Source organism: Lissotriton vulgaris, chromosome 4_1 (genome assembly GCF_964263255.1).
Source record: "Lissotriton vulgaris chromosome 4_1, aLisVul1.2, whole genome shotgun sequence".
Classification (NCBI taxonomy): domain Eukaryota; kingdom Metazoa; phylum Chordata; class Amphibia; order Caudata; family Salamandridae; genus Lissotriton; species Lissotriton vulgaris.
This window is the reverse complement of record NC_141691.1, coordinates 1,458,798,782-1,458,818,274: the sequence shown is the minus strand read 5'-3', so window position 1 is coordinate 1,458,818,274 and position 19,493 is coordinate 1,458,798,782. Positions and strand designations below refer to the sequence as shown.

Here is a 19,493-nt window from a genome sequence, read left to right as displayed (position 1 = left end):
TGTTTGTGTTGGCTGAACACATTGGTTTGAATGTTTTGCAAGAATTTAGGACAGGAACGAGTGTAGAGAGATTATGAAGGATTTTATGTACGGATTTAACATAGTTCTGGTGCTAGACTGTGTATGTGGAGAGACACACTGAATTAGTTCTCTCCAGAGTTAGTCTAACCACTTTACAATCCTTGTTTGTCTGATTCTTTTGAAATAGCATGGGAGCTGTGTATTCACAGATGTATTCATGTTGTGCGACACTGGTCTACAGACCTCTATGTAGGAATCTTGTTGTATGAAAACTACCATATTTAGTTTCTCTTGTACTTGTTGTACTAACATTTAGAGGCTGTTTTAGAATTGCATAAAAGGACACTCACATCCTATAGGGTTAATATTGTCGACGTTATACAAGCTTATTACAATACTTAGGGTAAGTTGGATGGCTATTAGAATTTTACACCTGGCTTGGAGTTTAGGGCACCAGAGTCTAACATTTTTTTAATACGCTTCATGTTAGGCAACCTTTGAAGGAAACACGTTTTCCCCACTTTAATTTTTGAACTCTTATATTTATAATTCGAGTGAGATTTCTGGCCGATTTTGAGTATTACTTTTATATTTGATTTGATTGTCTTTTAGTTTTCAATATTGACTGCAGAAGGGCAAATTATATTGTGACACATTTAGGTGCAATCTGTTCTTTATTTGTGGCTGTCTAGTACAGTTAGTAACTTTTCATATTACTTACTCAGAGTAAAAATATTTTTGACGGTTAACCAAGATTCACACCTTTCTCTTGTAAGATCCACAAGGCGTGACACCTTGATGAAGGACTATTAAGATTTGGTGTAATATTTTTAAATCTTGGTTCATACCTGTTCTATTCTTTTAGAATTTGTTGGCATACCAGAGACAAAATATGTGTTAACTAGAAAACCAATGTGGATTTGTTCAAGAATAAAAAACACTCAAGGACCAACATGCAACTCTATAATATAACTTATCTTATTACAGACTGAGGGCTCAAAGACTGTTATGTTGGTGTACTTATGTTCTTTGAGGACTGTTGTAGTGCCCACTCCTCCCTTCTTGAGCACCACCTTATTGATTTATTTATTCTATCAAATTTGTAGTGAATCTGTGTACCAAATCTAGACCCAGCCACCTTTACTTCTACTTAGTTTTATTTGGCCAACCCATCCAGCAAAGAATGTAGATCTGGGAGCAGAATGGATTGCTATAGGCAGTAGTTGAACAGATACATTAAAAATAGATGGCGTCCTTAACATGTCCTCCTATTGATTAAAAATGATCAAATGTTTGACAGTTAATTACAATCGTAGTAGAAGGCAGTGTGTAGAATGTTTTCAATATCCTAATGATGTGGAAATGGAGACCCTTTTTCCCCAAAATTGCAAATTTTAATTTTCTCAGTGGAATAATAGAACCATTGCTTGAATTTTCTTTAAAAATAAACCAATAGCTTCAATTGTATGTTTCTTTAAGTTAGAACCCCATTTTGCTCAAGGTAGACTAAGGTGTCCATTAATCGTGATAGTTTATGTGCAAATAATTTTGCTAAAGTCTTGTGGTCTCTATCCATTAGCGTAATGGGTCTGTAAGTTGCTGTTTCGTATGAAGTTTCCCAGATTTTAGAGCACTGAACAAAACCCCTGATTGCAAAGATGGAGGTATATTCCCTTCGTCTAATAGATGGTTAAACAATATTCAGAGAGGTGAAAAATAATTGCTCTTTAGAATACTTTTGGAAATCTTATGGAAGCCGTTCTTCACAGCAGGCCTTCCCATTCAGAAGCTCTTCTGAAGTGTTTTCCGCTATCTCAATTAGTATCTCACACCCCAACTGTTTTTCTGAAGCTAAGTGCTTTTATCTGTATTTGTTTGTGTCAGTGGAGCTTTTCTCCCCAGATATTGCTCTATGGTTTCAAGGATACACCGGATAGTGTGAAGGAGCTATTAATGCTGTTAGCGACAATTAACAATTTAGCTTCTTGACTTGTTTTAACCACTGAGTGCTTCCCACCATAGTTTATATTGTTTTTAATCCATTTTGGTTATTTGAGGGTTGGTTCCACTTTTTCCTTTTTTTTTCTTCCTTGCCTAAAAGGATCTTCTAAGCTGCTTTGGATTATTGACTCTGGGTTTTTTTTGCCACTGCTTTTGCATTTCTTGTGTACTTTACTTACTGTGGTAAAGCTGGTGGTAATCTTTGATGGTTGTAAATAACAGGTGCTCTGTGCTGCTGTGTCTGCTGGGAGAAATGCATTAATGGTTCCTAAGGTTTTAACTGCTTATGAAGTTGATCTGGATTTATACCAATTTTAGGTACTGTTTTTTACACTGAGGTTCTCCAATCGTGCTATGTTGCAAACTGTTTCTGGACCTGTCCAACATACTGTAGACTTCCACCATTAAGCATGCGCCATTGCCAATTTTCCCTGCCCTCGACATTTCCTGATTTATCACATCTTTAAAAAAAAATGTATATAGGAGTTTGCAGCTCTGAAAATATGGCTATAGTTGCAAAATTGATTTTGGACTTTGATTTCTCACCACACATCTTTCCCTTTATTTGTCAAGCTTGTTTTGTGAAGAAAGGGAGAGTAGCAGCACTGGAGCTCCATATATACAAACTCATTCAATAAGATTTCAAAGTCACTTTTTAGGCAACAGCCTTCCCTAGTATTTTTTAGATTTCCCATATAATCTTAGCTTACTCCTCAGGCAGATATGTCTGTTTATTGTTTTAGTTAGTGAAATAATCAATATTGCCCCCAGTTTTCACTTCTGTTACTGGAGTTGAGGTTTTCAAGCTGACTAAAACCCAAAGCAGACCAGCCCAAAGCTTTCAGCTGGCCTGACATGAGCACGCTCAGCAGCTTCTGCACTAGACTACAGTAGAATGAGATCACTTCTCTTCTCATTTCATAGAAGTATTCTAATTTGATTCCTATGACAGACAGTGGGTACACGTAGTGTGGACAGTTAGTCCCCATAGTGCTGCTAGTCCTTAGGGGCAGGGCCAGTGGTTTTACTTTGCACCGAAAAACATCACTGTCATTTTATTCGTATCTGTGGGCGACCTTATGCTCCTTTAGACTTCCATTTCTTTTATGCAAAATGTGTTCCACCATGAGGGATGTTAACCCACCAAGGTTTTTTTCCCCCTGCAGTAGCAAGATGAGGAGAAGATGTCTCCTACCCCTGTCCAAGTCCTCCAGTAGTAATTGACAGGAGAAGATGCACTGGTGAAATTGGCCCCTGCCTCTTTGCCATACAGTGCTTATTGTTGTCACAGGCATTGTGGCTATTGCAGACAAAATGGGGATGTTTGTTTGCTCCTTCGTGGAATCTGTATTGACAAACGTAAGCAATGAAAAGTCTCGCACACTATTGATCCCGAAGCCCTCTTTAGAAAAATATATATTTTTGACTTATTTAGAAAAGCAATTTACGATATAAAACATACATTTTTAGCTACCTAGATAAAGGATATATTGGTCATATATTATTGGAATTAGATTTTTTATTTTTTATTTAAATCTAAATCCAAAAAGTTTCCTGCAGAACTAGGGACACGTGAATGAATAAACCTGCTTCACAAACCTTTTTAAACGAAAATGAAGGACATTTTGGGGTTATGCATTGTAAGTATTGTCAGTGATGCATTCGCTTTTATATTGACATACTTTGAGTTCCAGTTCCCCCACCACACCATCAGCAGGTACTAGACTAAAGTTGTGGCATATTGCTGTATCCTGCACCCTATTTCACTTTTCCTTTAAGATGAGTTTGATTATGGCATGAGAGTACTGGGATCTTGGCTTGGCATTTGTCCACATCCTGGGGTCACCCTTCAAGCTGAACACATTCTTCTATATTATATTACCCCCTCGGATTCGCTGGGCACAAAATGCACCTCTTTGTCTTGCTCTGCGGTCTGTTGCCTAGCAATTACTCCTACACAAGCGGTTAATTTCCCCGGATACTTCCAAATGGACATTGGGTGTTTCTTTTTACTCAGAGATATCTTTATTAACAGTCTCTGTATAGAAAAATCGCAAAGAAAAAGCATTGCTCCTTAGATACAACAAGGTTGCGGTATCTCATTACATTACACCACAAAGGCCACCTGCCATAATATGGCTGTTTTACATTCCTGTTATTATTGCTGGGTCGCCAAGGGACTCTGGGACCTTGTGATCAATCAATTCAACATAATCAAAAAAAAATTCACCAAAACAGAATAAAGAAAACAATAACGCACAGGAATAAGAAAAATTAGATTGTAGGTTAAAGATAGTCATCTGTTGCAGGTAGTGATCCCAAGAGGACCTATATAAGGGAAGAGCGTGAGGCAAGGAGCAGAGACAAGCCACTAGGGCTGAGAATGGAGGCTCAGTCAAAAAGTTGAAGGACCTTGTGCCTGGGAGGTGTGAAGCAGGAGTGTTCCAGTCTCGAAAAATATAGTGAGAGGTTGCCAAATGTGGGTGAATTTCCCTTCTGTATGAGTAATTCTATGCGATACGATTTCCATGGTGAGGACCTTCCACATGGGTGTGTACCATTTGAGGCATTGAAGGGTCATGTGTTTTTTTCCAGAACAGGGCTACTAGTTGCTTGGAAGCCCCTAACATGCGACTAATTATGTACCATTCTGTGTGAGTCATGGCATGCAAGGGCGAGGTTCTAACACCTAGAATGAGAGTGGAGTAAGAATCTGGAAGCGGGAAACCCACTTTCTCCTTAATGTGGCTAAGAATTTCTTTCCAAAAGGTTGTAATAATGGGGCAGGACCACCATATGTGTATGGAATCTCCCGGAGCCGTTATACAGCGCCATCAGAGTGCTGAGGAGGAAGGGAAAATAGAGTGTAGGTGCTTCAATGAGAGATACCAGCGTATAATTACCTTGTAAGCTGATTTGAGCTGTGTAATGCTTTTGTGTATACGAGAACTATCTCGCCAAAGTTGTTCCTGTTGCTTCGTGGTTAGCTCTTCACCAACATCTACATGCCATTGTGTTTGATAAGGATGTGGGTTGGGTGGGGGGTGGGGTAGAATGCTGGAGAACCTGGTACGTGTGAGAGATTAGCCCTTGAGTCCTGTCAAAGTCCCGACTAGGGTCTCGAAGGCAGTGAACTGGCGAGTGGCTTCCTGAGCGTTGGATGGGAGAAGGCCCAGTGGCGCAGTTGAATATAAGGTAGCTCAGTGGTTGCAGGAAGACAAAATTCTTGCCGTCATCAGTCAAAAGTTCTAAAGGATTCGCCCTCTAACAAATCCCTAAGGGTGCGGCATTCCCCTTCCCTCCAATAATGAAAAGAGTGTGGTTGTAAGGCTGGAGCAAAGTCCTGTTCCAAGCCAGGGGGATGTTGGGTGAGGGGAAGGGGGTAAGGCCTAGTTTCAGAGCCGCCCTATCCCATATTTACAAAATATTTTTGTAGGGATGGCAATATATGAGCTGCGCGTGTTTGGTGAGCCACGTCAGATCCCAGAGGGGTCGACAAGCCACGGTCCAGTTCCTGTGGAACCAGTACTCGTCGTTTTCCCTCGCAACCCACTCGGGAATAAATAAAAAGTAGTCTGCCCAATAGTACTTGAGGAGGTTGGGACACTCCAGACTTCCTCTATCTCGGGGTAGCTTCACCAGCATGTTAGAGAAGTGAGGACGCTTACACCTCCAAGTGACGGAATGTATATCGCACTGAAGGCGAATAATCTAATTTTGAAGGATCACAGTGGGCATGGCCTGGAAGAGATATAGGATTGTGGGGAGGAGGGATATCTTTACTATGTTTAGGCAACCAAGCCAGGAAACGTGAAGTGGTTTGCAGTGGCGAAGATCCTCCAGAATAGCTTTTATATATTCCGGCCAATTGGCTGTGGAGGGCGGGAGATTGAGGCCCAAGTATTCAATAGAGCGAGAGGCCCATTGGAAAGGCGCAAGAGACTGTATCGCTGATAGGGCGATGGGAGAGATGGTTAGATTTAAGGCTTGAGAGTTAGACATATTGATTTTGAAGCCCGAAACCTTTTCAAATGTGCTCAGTGTCTACTAATGCCATGAGGGATGACTCGGGCTGGGCGATGGCCTATATGAGGTCATCTGCGAACAGGGCGATTTTGTGTGTTCGCCCCCCATAAAGTATGCCCACAATATCCTCTGATTGTCGAATGGCAATCGCCAGAGGTTCTACTACAAGGGCAAATAAGAGGGGCAAGAGGGGGCAGCCCTGCCTTGTGCCCCTCCGTGGATGGATTATTTGGGACAAGCCACCGTTCACATGGATCCTGGCGCTTGGAGAGGTATAGGAGGCCATTATTCTTGTAATCAACGAGAGACACAGTCCTATCTTGCAGAGGATCGCCTTTAGAAAGGGCCAACTAACTGTTGAATACTGCTCTGCATCAAGGGAGAGAAGGCAAGAAAGAATAACGAGGCGGTGCGATTTCTCCACCAGGTGAGCCAGTCGGCGAACATTATTTGCTCCAGGTCTACTAGGAATAAAGCCGACCCTATCTGGGTATTTCGGACTGGGAGAAAAAGTTTGCTAAGATTTTTCTATAAACCTTGGCATCTGTGTTTAAAAGCGCAATGGGATGGTAAAAGGCGTAAGAGGAGGAGTCCTTGCCTGGTTTCGGAATTAACGTAATTTCGGCCTCTGACATAGTGGGAGTAAGACCCGAAGTGCTGTAAAAGTGTTAAACAGTAGATGCTCCAGTAGTTTGGGTAGAAATTTAGATTAAAAGACCACCAGGCCTGGGGTGTTGCCCAGGGGAGGCCGTTCAGGTGTGCTTTGTACCGTTAGTTTCAAATACCGACCTTCTCTGTCCCAAAAAACCTGCAAGACCCCACAACAGAAAGTGGCCTTACAAAGGATCGCAACTCCAGCCTTCGTGGTGGAGGCATATGCCCAATAGCAGAGAGGTATAGTGTGTGCCATGCAAGGAGTGTTTTGTCGGAGTAGACGGGTCTCTTGGAGAAAACTAACATCAGCGTTCTGCTGATGTAGATATCGCCATATCATTTTTGTCTTTTTTGGCGCGTTGAGTCCTCGCACATTGAGGATAAGGAGTTTAACCACAGAATTGGTGGTCATAGGTGTGAAATAAAAAATGTGCCCATATGGCAGACATGTAGTGTCAGTGGGGCAGCAAGAGGTAGTGAGTGTGGAAGAAGGGGCCAAGAAGTGGCGCCTGGTCGGCCCACCATCCCGGCAGAAATCAGGGAGGGATCAAGTGGGAGAGCCAAGTCATGTACACTGTGTCTGAAGAGCATGTGGTGTGTATGCTGAGGTAAGTACAAAGGTGGGTAGAGAGGATGGTCCCCAGGGATACCCAGTAATCTAAAGAATGAAAAATGTGTGTTAAAGTGAACAAGAGTCGGAGGCCAACCAGGCCAAAACAGTTTACCTAGAATTAGGAAGAGCCTACGCAAAACAGTGCCAGCCATACAGGGGATGTCACTGCCCAGAAGTCTGGAACCGTGGGACAGGTCGATGGCAGCTGGGTTTCCAAGGCCATCCAGACCCCAGGGTCCATAATTGTCAGAGCCAGCAATATGTAATTTTATCTAAGTCGGTGACTGCAGGAAAGGTGTAAGGGGAAGCAGTGCAGGCTAGGACGAGCCCATTCCAGGTGAGGTCCTGCTATGTCCCATCCAGGAACACAGAAGGCTCATCAATGAAGGCGCCCAGTAGTGGCATGTCTATTAAACACATGACCTGTTAATGAAGGGAGAGGTAACGTAAGGCAGCAACAATCCTCCGTGGATTCGTAGGGTTCCACGTTTCAGTTTGACTCCTATGTCGGAGGAGGAGGGGTATAGGTCTTCTCCCGGTTGCGAAGATGTTGAATGTCTCTCATGGCTTCACAAGACAGAATATCCCTGTTGTGTTATGAAGCGTTTTTAGGAGCCATAGTAGTCCACGTGGGACACAACTCTGTGTAGACAGGAGAGCTAGGAGAAGGTAGCGTGGTCTCCCCAGAAGCTGCTGATTGTTCAAAAGGCGCAGGGCTTCCCTCCGCGATCCTTTAGTCTTGCGTTTGCCCTCCCATTCAAAGATAATAGCAAAGGGGTGTCCCCATTGGTAACGAATGCCGAGGTCCCGAAGCTTGCTAGTGACGGGCCGGAATTGCCTGCTATGTCGGAGGGTGGTAGGTGCAAGGCCTTCAAACAACTGGATGGTTTGGCACTTGTATACCAGGCCTTCCTTATTCCGAGAAGCCTGCAGTAATGTCTCTTTCTCAACAAAGTAGTGCACTTGTGTGAGGATGTCAGGAGGAAAGTCCGGACGACCTGGGATTGCCGCCACTCGATGTACCCTGTCCAGTGCAGTGAGAGAGACTTCCAGGTCCCCTAGGATGGCGTAGAGGAGATCTGGTGAAAAGGCCATAATATCCCAGCCCTCCATGCTCCTCGGGATGCCTCTGATACAAATATTGTTTCTCTGGCTGTGATTTTCAGTATATTCCTACTTTAGCTCGAGGTTGATTTGGACATCGATGCCTTCTGTGCAGGGGTCCAGTGTTTGTTCCATTTCGTTGACTCGTTCACCAACCCCCTCCACATCTCTCAGAATCTCATGTACGCACGGACTTTAATTCAGACTTGAGGGAGCGCAATCTCCGTTCGAAGTTCCTGGATAAAGTTATCCATAAAGGCTTGGGTAAGGGGAGCAGATGGTGTTGTCTCCAAAGAGAACTCGGTTGCAGTTGTAGAGGGCTCCATTGACAGAATATTCTCTTTACTCCATAGGGAGGTGACTGGTAGGTCTTTAGCTGCAGTACCAGATCGTGGATCTGACACAGGGCATGGCCGGGAGCTAAGGATATGGCAGAATGTCTGTGCCACTGCAGGTCAAGAGTTCAAATGTAGTATCCAAGAGGAAAGAGTAGGCCAAGGCATGTTGCAAAACATGGGGGGGCGGGGGTGGGGGGGGGGCTACAGGCATGGAACATTAGTCCCCTAGGTGCATAATTGGACGCAATTGCCAGAGGACATGGTGGTGTGGTCCCCAAGCTTTAAAGAAAGAGCCTCTCCGGGAAGGTGTAACAAGTGTTCTCTAATTGGAATGCAGGTATACCCAGGGGTGGAAGAAGGGAGTTGCACTCCTCACTCGGGGGTTCTTTGGTCACGATACCCAGTTTGGAGGAGACTGCAACAACGGGGCCTGGAGACCCCAGACTCCGTCCACAGTAAAGCACAGCAGTAGAGGGTCTTTGTCTGAGGGTGGAGGTCGCCTTTCAGGGGTTTAAACCACCATATTCATGGCAGGCTCCTTCAGGTGGTCCAAATTATAAAGTGCACCACGGTTCACCCAGGAGGAGAATGAATTGCAGAAGCACACTAACTGGAGCTTACAACCTCCACCCGATCTCTCCTCACCCCCCACGCTCGCCTCCATTGCGAACCACTCGGCTCTCCAGGGCTCTCTCTGAGCCATCCCGTTGTAATCACCGTCCCAGGTTCTGGCTGTAAACCTCTCGGTCCTACCAAAGCAGCCCGTTGGTAAGGCCAGCAAGCGGCGAGCAAAAAGACGCAGGGTCCAAATAGTGATGTGGCTGCAGCAGTCTCCACCTCACCATAGGGGGCTGGGGCCGCCACTTGTCTTTGAGTCTTCAGGCACGATGATCGTGTGTGCCCAGCATCTGCATCACTGTAAGGCAGCAACCAGCCACCAGTCCACCTCTGAAGGCCTCCAAGTCATCAAAAGGTGCAGGATGAGGCCGGCATCATCAAAAGCCCGCCGGCGCTCTTACCTCTACAGGTAGGATGAAGATCTCGGTTGTCAGCTCAATGCAGCCGCTTTCCCCCAGGGTCACCGCCGGGCCTGCCTCTCACTCCCCTCCGCAGACCATTATCACTGGGGTGGGGGAGCTTTCACCGTACAGGGCTCGGTCTACAGAGGCTGAGGGGCTGATGCCCCCCGGGTCCGCTTCCCAGATGGCGGTGCCTCCACACAGGTTGTCCGACAATGGCTCTGTCAGCAATGCCTAAGTGAGTCTCCTGGGCATCTACAGCGTCCAGGCAGAGAACAAGTGTAGTAGGGTGTTTAAGGTATCTGACATGGCACACCATGCCAGCTCCGATGCAGTAGATGGCGATAAATTGCCCTCTGGGGTCCGAAGCTCAGGCCATGCCCCATCCCCTTCCTGATCTTCCTGGACACCAACTGCAACCTTACAAGAGACTTGTGGATGCACATTTCTTCCTGTACCGTGTGCACTATGTGGAATTCTGCTGCTCCTAGGCAGCCCACAGACAACATTTACTAATGTGTCGTTGCACCTGTTCCTCGAATGGGTACCTATGTTAAATTATGCACATTTTTCTTTTCTCCTTACTGCCAGTGCTTATGGGGTGTGACACCCACTCCCGCAATAGCCAATATTATATTTTACAGCTCATGTGCTTCTGACCTTCATGTGGCCCCCATATGCACCTTCTTCCAAGAATACTGCAGCACTGCTTGGACCATACCATACTTTTCCTTATCGTGGCACTCAGCTACCTTGCGTGTGTAGAAGACTGATGCTTCTACTCTCCTGGCTCCTGCTATTCTGTATCTCAGAAGAGTAAATGTGTTTTTCGTGCTCAGCTGATGTTCCACTTGCAATGCCGTGTTGAAAGGTACATGGGTTCTATGAGATACGGAAAAGACGTCTGGGCAGTGACCCCACCTCTTGAACAGGGATATTTATTATAAATATTCAAAGGATTGTGGCACTATCTTTCAAGAGATCCAAGTCTTCCAGGTAGCCTAGTAAGCCTTTGAACATTTTCACTAAGGATATTAGTGAGTCTGAGGTTACCCTGGGCTCTAGGCCACGAGTGGCATATTGAAATGTCGTGCACAAGGCTTCTCTGTTTGCCAGTAATCTCAAAATCTTATGGACAGTTTCTACCAGGGATTTCGGTGGTTTGGGTTTGGTGGTGCATGTTCTTGCCTCTAGGACTGTCTCTAGGGCCCTCCTCCCCTATAACCTACTGAGGATTTCCTGCAGTCTTTTAATCCTCTATAGCTTTCTCCTTAAAAACAGCTCAGTAGTAGGGGGCCTGGTCCTGCTTTCCTGACCTCTGAATTACTGGCAGCAGTCTCATGGTCTAATCCACAGATCACTAATTATGCCTGGCTTCTAGGCTAGGTGGGCCTTCTGCCGCTAGCAGGCTAACTGTGCATAAATATAAGATTCTGCAGAACCAAAACAGGACCAGAACAGGTCCAGGGGGACACCCTCCCTCAGGGTCCCAGTAAGTCCAACTTCTACTAGTTCTGAGAGGAAGTAAGACAGCTAATATGAGTAACCATGGAGCGTGTCCACACACTCCAGACTCCTGACATGGTTTCATCTGCCAAGTTGGTCCTTCCTCTAGTCTTCCAGGATTCATCTCCGATTTCTGAAGCCCTACGTTAACCTAAAGAGAGTGGTGGAGTTTCCTGAGAATGTTTGGGCACCCACTCAATGTAGCGGTGCCACAGCATCCTTCTCCCCCTTAGTTCCTAGCAGGAAGGAGCCCATTGCCTGTCCCACCTCTATACTATATGATTGGCGCGAGTAAAGATGACAACTATTTCCGAATCTGAGGCATCACCTTCTGAGTCAATCTCCTTCCACCCTGGCCTACCAGCTCCTTCCCAAGCACATAAGACTCCCACTGCTGAAATGCAGACACAAAAGACTGGGCCTTATAGTTATTGCACTGTGGGAAAATTCAACTACTAGATTAGCATGTAAGTGTAGGATGATGGCTGTTGAGATTCTAACCCACCCATTTCCTGTTGGAGGAGTTGCTTAATCGTCCTGTAGTTTCTAGGAGTCTTTGATCTGCTAACTGGTTTGGCACAGTAATCAACTTGCACAAAGTCATATCAAAGCATCAGTCTTACTAATGACTGGTGCAGAGAAATAGGCCAGAAATAGGCCAAGTCATAAAGTATGTATAGGAATCAATATGTATAAAAACTGGCGTATTTGGATTCCTTTTCCTTCTAATTTCTATACAGTGCAGTGACGATTACATTTGAAACATGGATCTGGAGATGCATATCAGTCACAATTTCACATATAAAGTGAAAACATGACATGCTACACCTTATCAGGAGGGATGGTCTAGTTGCTCTATGACTCCATTTGGATCATACAAATGTAATCTGGGCCAATCTGTATCAGCGCGGTTTGTGCACAGATGCTAGGATGTGTCGGACAACAATATTCCTTTCTCACCTTACACATATTCACACAAGTGTACATGTTCATGTACGACCTGCTCAGAACCCCTTATCCCACCTGAATACAACAGATGTCCTTATTTTAAAAGGTGGCACTGGAAGTTACAGCTCAAACCATTTTACCAGTGCATTACAGTGGATTGGACTTAATTATAGGGCCTCATGCCATAGCTAAGGTCCACAGATATGGTGAGCGTCAGCTGTCCATTTTCCAGCATAGTGTGCCTTTTCTCCCAGTATAGCAGAGGTCCACCTTTGTGTCTGTGAGACCACTCGAGAGGGAGTCCAGGCAGGTGCTTGCTTTCATCCATTGGGCTTCATTGGACTTCAATTATCCAGCACCTGTGTTTGCTGTCAATTTGAATTAAGGTGACTACTAGAGACCACAACAGATGATGGATGGAGTGCTGAAACTTTTCAACCACTCATTGCAGTCAAGACATATGGGTTTAATCCACTGTTCTTTTGCTCACTATGCCACCACAGTTTGGAACCAGCCATAGGCACATCAGTCTTGACCTCCTCATGGGAAAAGTCTAGTTCGAACGGCCAGGCCAGGTCCTCCCTGGACCGGATATGAGGGCAGGACTGTTCCCAAGGGGAGCAGGGTCAAGGCTGTTTTTGCATATAGCTGGGTCCAAACTGGGGTGGCTTAGTGAGCAGAACAATGATGATGGATTCAACCCAGAACTTTGACTGGGTGTGAGTGTATGAAAAGTTTCAGCAGTCTGTCCATCATCTTATTGTGTTTGCTTTGTTTACTAGAGAACCCAGCACCTAGACAGAGACCCGTGGACCTGTCCAATCTTCCATTCATAAGTGAACTGTATTGCCACCACGACCTGGCAGGTAATGGTGTATATGAACCAGGAGCTAACTTTGTACTCATTGAAATCCTGTAAGACTCCATCCATATCATGACTATGGAGCTGAATCTTCAATCTGGATTTGGATGGCAATTTGTTGTTGTGCCCGGATAAGTTCCTGGCAGACTGTGCAGGATTCCTTCTGCCTATGACCTGAAGAGCAGAAGACCAGTGGACAGCATTCCCCAAGCATCGCTGGAGTCATGTTCATCTTCACTATCCTGTGTGGGCAAGCCATTCTAATTTGAGCGGCTTTCATGCATGTGCAGTTGAGCGGTGGGGCTGGCAGAGCACATATGCATGCGTAGAATGAGATGTGCCCCCTCATTAATGAACCAGTGAGATCAGAGTTTTAGAAACTTAAAGAGACTGGCACATTCAAGGTCTAGAAGGCAGTTGGGCAGTCCAGAGTCAACACAAGAGGTTACCACTGAAGATATGTCCTCATGCCTTAGCCAAGCGAACTACAAGTTCAGAGTGCACTGGGACCGAATAAGCACAAGCTTGAAGTGAGTCTGAGTGGACCCTTTTTGTACAGAAACACAGAATGCATCTTGCCGTATAGAAGTGTTTGACAGCCATTAACAAGAAACTTTTCATTTCCCTTCTTTAACTGCAATTATTTTAGTCTGTTATCTAATATGTAGCATTTCACTTCATTGATTGCTTATGTGTTACTGAACTTGGTCTGAGTTCTGAATCTGTAACCCCACACCACTGTACCCCTGAATAATCCTTGAACTGCTCTGCTACGCTACCCTGAAACTCAAGTGCTAAAAAGATATACTTGGTGATCAGTGATCAGTCATTAGTTCATTAGTAGGTAAGGTCCCTGGACATGTAGCGTTGACACAATTGGAGCCCACTGGCCCCTCTCTTCAGAGTGACTCCTTGAACCATGTTCAACAGAAGCCAGTGAACCTTCAACATGTTTTCAAGAATTCAGCTATATTAGTGGAAAGTTACGGACTGCTTTCCTTCCTTGCATTTGAGCTGCCAGTCCCCTTTAGAAAGCCATAGAGCAAAGTCAATCCAACATTAAATATTCTTTGCAAGCATTATAAGGAACCTATGGTGTGTCCAACCAGACCGTTGTGGAGATTTTAATGTAAACATGACGAATTAAGGTGTGATCCTACTCATCCTATTCTAACTTTAGAAAATTATTTTGAAAACTATAATAATTTAAGGTTTATTTGCTTATGTGAGGTTTGGTATTGTATTTATAGTGTGGATTTTTCTAATTAGAGCAGCCAGTGTATTCTTTGGTACTCTAATTGCGAAGTATTGTTTTTTTAAAGGTTTGAATTTTTGTTTTCTTTGCAGATGGTTTTCCAAATAATTTTAAGAATCACCCACTTCAAATGGATCACCTTGTGGATTCCACTGAAAATTTTGATGTTTCAGAAGGTGTGAAACCTCCTGTCTTAATGAATGAGGTGAAAAAGTTAAATGCTTGTACCCCTCATGGGGGATGCTTAGCCCTCTCTGACCATGATCGAATTAGACAGTTCATCCAGGAGTTCACATTCAGAGGTCTTTTACCACATATAGAAAAAACTATACGGCAGCTCAATGACCAGGTATGTATGTGTTTTTAGTATAAAATCAGTAGCTTGCATCACTTGGTGGTGGGTGTCCATCTCATTCGTTCTGTTCTGAATCCTTTTGTGAGGTTAATGGCCTTTGGCTAAACTTATTGAAGTTTTCTATCATCACCCTCAAAATTGTATTGTTGATCTAAAGTATGATGCATGTGAATTAATGAGAACATTAAAACTGGGAAACCGCAGTAGAGGAAACCAAATCATGGAAAATCGATTTTAAGGAAATACAAAGAAGTTGAAAAGTAAAGGAACTAATAGAAAGGAAATATAACTTTAAGTAAAAATCCCAAATTACATAAAAAGTGGGTGGAGTTTAGGCCTAGTGAGGAGTTTTTTGGTTCAGGGATGTATAAGGTTTAGGGGTGAAGTGGAGTTTTTTGAAGATCGGGAATGGGTAGATTTTGAGCACAGAATTGGGGTTTTAAGGTTCAGGGATGGGATGGGTTTCTTTAGGTGCCATAAAATGGGTGGAGTTTGGGGTGCTGATGGATTTTTAGGGTTCACGGATGAGTGTAGTTTAAGGGTGTTAGTTTTTTTAAAGGGATCCGGGATAGTTGGAGTGTAGGGGTGTTGAAGGCTTTTGGAGTTCAGTGATGGTAGAGGTTAGGGGTCGTGAAGAGTGTTTAGAGTTCAGGTTTGGGTGGAGTTTAGGGTGGATAAGGAGTTATAAGGACTCCGGGATGGGTAGACTTTAGAGATGGTGAGAGTTTTTTGGGAGTCATGGGTGGGTGATGTTTAAGGGGAAGTGACTTTTTTTAGGGTTCTGGAATGGGTAGAGTTTGGGTGTGGTGGGGGTTTTAAGGGATCAGGGATGCGTAGGGTGTATAGGTATAAAGGGCTTTTAGGGTTCAGGTATGTGTGTAGTTTAGGGGTCGGGATGAGTGTATTGAGGGGTTTTTAGGTTTCAGGGATGGGTGGAGCTTAGGGGTATAAAGGGCTATCTGAAAGAGACACGTTAGTGATAGATTCCTTACCTTAGAATATCCCCAGGCGTCAGACTGGACCCGGAAAATTTTGCGTAGCAATACCCCTGCGCGCCAGCAGGCGTCGTCCGCGGCTCCGCGTCAGTCGTTGGCGTCGTTAGCGCCGGAATGACATCGTCGGAGTACATAGACGCTGCCCATGCGCGCTGATGTCAGTTTTTCTTTTTTCCACGCCAGCTAGCGCAGATCCGGAGAATCTCTACCCCTTAGTTTTTTTTGACTAAACTTTTTGATCTTTTTTATCATTTCTTTTCTCGAGTCTTCGACTCCTAAGGTGCCGGTAGGGATGCCCGGGTTTAAGCCCTGTTCCAGGTGCGACCGACTGATGTCTGTTACCGACCCCCATTGCCGGTGCCTCAAGTGTTTAGGCCTCGACCACGACGACCGCACCTGCTCCGACTGCCGGGCCCTGACGTCGAAAGCTAGGCGGTCCCGCAAGCAACTGGAACTCCGTCAGTCGGCCCGCGCCGTTCCAGGATCCGGTCCCACAGGAGGTCGAGGACCGGGTCGCGGGGTCGGAGCCCTCGCAGCTCCTGGAGTGGACATCGGTCGTCAGGCTCCAAGTCCTCAGGTAAGAGGCATGAGAGGTCAGAGAGACGTCATCGTTCCTCCAACCCCCCCCCCCCCCCCCCCCCCCCTCAACGGCCCCGGCTGGAGGGCCTAGTGGTTCGGGTGCTTCGACCCCGACGCCGTTGGGTGCTCCGGCCCTGACGCCGCCGGCGACTTCGGTCCTGGCGCGGCAGGCCCTCTCTGGATCCGCTTCCCGATCCGGGTCGTCACCGGTCGACCTCACCGGCGCCGGCCCAGCGGGTGTCGCCCCCGGCGCCTGCTATGGGCACCGTCCCCGATCTTATCTTACAGTTGAGGCCATTTGACTTGCCTCCCGAAGTCTGTAATGTCATTCTGGTAGCCAGGCATCCCTCCACTAAGTCGGTATACGCCTGCAGGTGGAACAGATTTGTGGCATGGTGCACAGCAAAGGCTGGGGATCCTCTCAATACCCCGCTTTCTGAGGTTCTCCTCTTCCTTCTTTCTCTTGCCCAGCTGGGCTCTGCTCTGGGCACTCTTAAGGGCTACCTTTCTGCCCTTTCCGCCGCCTTAAGGCTACCTGATCAGCCTTCCTTGTTCAAGTCCCCGATTGTAAATAGGTTTTTGAAGGGCATCACACACATGTTTCCTTCTGTCCCTTTCGTGATGCCCCAGTGGGACTTGAATCTTGTGCTTACCTACCTAATGTGTGCTCCCTTTGAGCCGCTCCATAACTGTCCTCTTCGTCTTCTTACCTTGAAGACTGCTTTCCTGGTTGCCATCACCTCTGCCAGGAGAGTGAGTGAGCTCCAGGCTCTTTCTTCTACACCTCCTTTCCTCTCTGTTCATCTGGACAAGGTTGTGTTGCAGACAAGACCTTCCTTCCTGCCTAAAGTTGTCACGGCCTTCCACATCGGGCAGTCCATTACCTTGCCCACCTTCTTTCCGCCTCCGCATCCCTCGAAAGAGGAAGAGAGGCTCCACCATCTGGACCCAAAACGTGCGCTCTCCTACTATCTGGATCGCACACGCCAGTTCCGGGTGGATGACCAACTCATTTTTGGTTACGTGGGCACTAAGAAGGGAAAGGCGGTGCACAAGCGGACCATCTCGCGGTGGATCATCTCGTGTATCCAGGCGTGTTAATCCTTGGCTAAGAAGGAACCCCCTCTTGGCCTGAGGGCTCATTCCACTCGGGCCACGGCGACTACAACTGCCCTGGGCCGAGGAGTGCCCTTGCAGGACATTTGCCAGGCAGCTACGTGGGCCTTGCTGCACACGTTTACAAGACACTATTGTCTGGACAGCCAAGTCCGAAGGGATGGCTTCTTTGGCCGTTCCGCCCTCCAGGACTTTCTGGTGTGATTATTGGTTCGCAGACCCACTACCGGGGTTGGTATTGCTGGGGTATCTATTCTAAGGTAAGGAATCTATCACTAACGTGTCTCTTTCAGATGCACAAGTTACTACTTGTGTAATGATATATCTGTAAGAGACATTAGTTAGTGATAGATTCTTTACCGACCCACCCATCCTTCCCGTTCTGCGAACCGATATCTAGGGTTACGGTCATCCCCTTTCAGGGCCCTAGTTTCATGGCACCAGTGCTGGTTCTATCATGTCTCTGCGTATCCGGCGCGGAAAAGCTGTGTATCAGAACTGACGTCAGCGCGCATAGGCGGCGTCTATGTACTCCGACGTCATTCCGGTGCTAACGACGCCGACGACGGATGCGGAGCCGCCGACGACGCCCGCCGGCGCGCAGGGCTATTGCTACGCAAAATTTTCCGGATCCAGTCTGACGCCTGGGGATATTCTAAGGTAAGGAATCTATCACTAACTAATGTCTCTTACAGATATATCGTTACACAAGTAGTAACTTGTGCTTTAGGATTCAGGAATTGGTGTAGTTTAAGTGTGGTGAGGGATTTTTAGGGGGCAAGGATTGATGGTGTTTATGGTTGTGAGGAGTTTGGGTTGGATGGCTTTTATGAATGGTGAGGAGTCAGCAAATTAACAGCATCTGAAGTAAATGTTTCACAGTATAAAAGATAGAAATCTGAAATAATGTCACCTAAAGTAAAGCATTGAAATAAATACCTCAGACAAAACTGTTTCTGACTGCAAGACCAGCACGGATCTTAGTTACACTTTTAAAAATAAGCATGCATAAAGTAAATTTCGAACATAAAAACATTATAGGAATTGGTTTCTATGAACTGGTAAATGCCATTCATTGTGAAAATTCCCATTAAACAGTTTAGGTGAAATGTTTTCTCAGTAATGGTATTTACTTGAAATTGTTTTTATATGAAATCACATGCAACCGTTAAAGTAGGCGTTACACTACAAAACAATACAAACAATACAAATTATAAATAAAATTCATACTGAAAAGGACTATAATGTTCTATCGTTTTTAGGTTTCGCCTGCACAGCTCTCAAGTCCGCAGCTCTGGCTGCGTCACCACATCCTTTCCACTCTTGTATTACCGGTCAGGGAGCTCTTTTGATTTCCTGGACGATGATTGATGAAAGCAGCTCTTTACTCATTACATAGGCAAAACCGATGCACTACCAATGCTTGTTCTGATGGATGCTTTAACTGCAGATTCCTTACCTTTGAAATATTTGCACATATCTGAAGATTTGTCAGCATAACCCTGTGTGCCCACAGGTGGCATTTTGCGGCTCTGCCTCAACCCATTCAACTCGGAAGTGGCGGCTCAAGCTCCATAAACTCCATCCAAAAGTCCTGACCGCAGTTCCTTTCTTTCTGTGCCTTTGTATGTAGAAACAGAGCTAACTCCTAACTTTTTTCTTGTCAGTTGAAGAGTTGTTTTTGCAAAATTATTTTTTCAGTGTGCAAGGGAACAAGCCTCTTCCAAAAACTTCATGGTTTAAGCCTTGTAGGGATGTTCGCTAGCAAGATGCCTGTGACCCTCAAATATGTCTCTTTTGTTTTATTTTGGACCGCAACTCTGGGCCAATTCTCCGACAGGTCTTTGTCGCTGTCTAAGTCTTCGTGGATGGGAAAGGCCAAAAAGAATCATAAGAAGTCCAACTAGGCCTTGTCCCAGCCTCGTCACTCACCTTCTGAGAAGATGCGAGGATGTCTGCGTGCTCCTCTGCTAAGGAATCTATTTCACAGGTGAACCCTGAGGCACCCTGAATTTCCGAGGTAATTGATGATGCCGCAACAGATTGAGACATTCAAGGAGGCCATGTGGTGAACATGTGGCACCTTGCTGGCTCCCTCTGG

At 45.7% G+C, this 19,493-nt stretch overlaps 1 protein-coding gene across 3 annotated transcripts in view; it reads left to right on the top strand.

Annotated features, from left to right (window-relative positions):
- The window catches only part of TRAPPC8 (trafficking protein particle complex subunit 8), a 1,294,567-nt gene that overhangs the window by 435,480 nt on the left and 839,594 nt on the right, over positions 1 to 19,493 (top strand). For all 3 annotated transcript variants that reach the window (XM_086965686.1, XM_086965689.1, XM_086965688.1), the window contains one exon: positions 14,440 to 14,696. In XM_086965686.1, the coding sequence (XP_086821812.1) occupies positions 14,440 to 14,696 (257 nt within the window). The remainder of the gene's footprint in view (positions 1 to 14,439; positions 14,697 to 19,493) is intronic.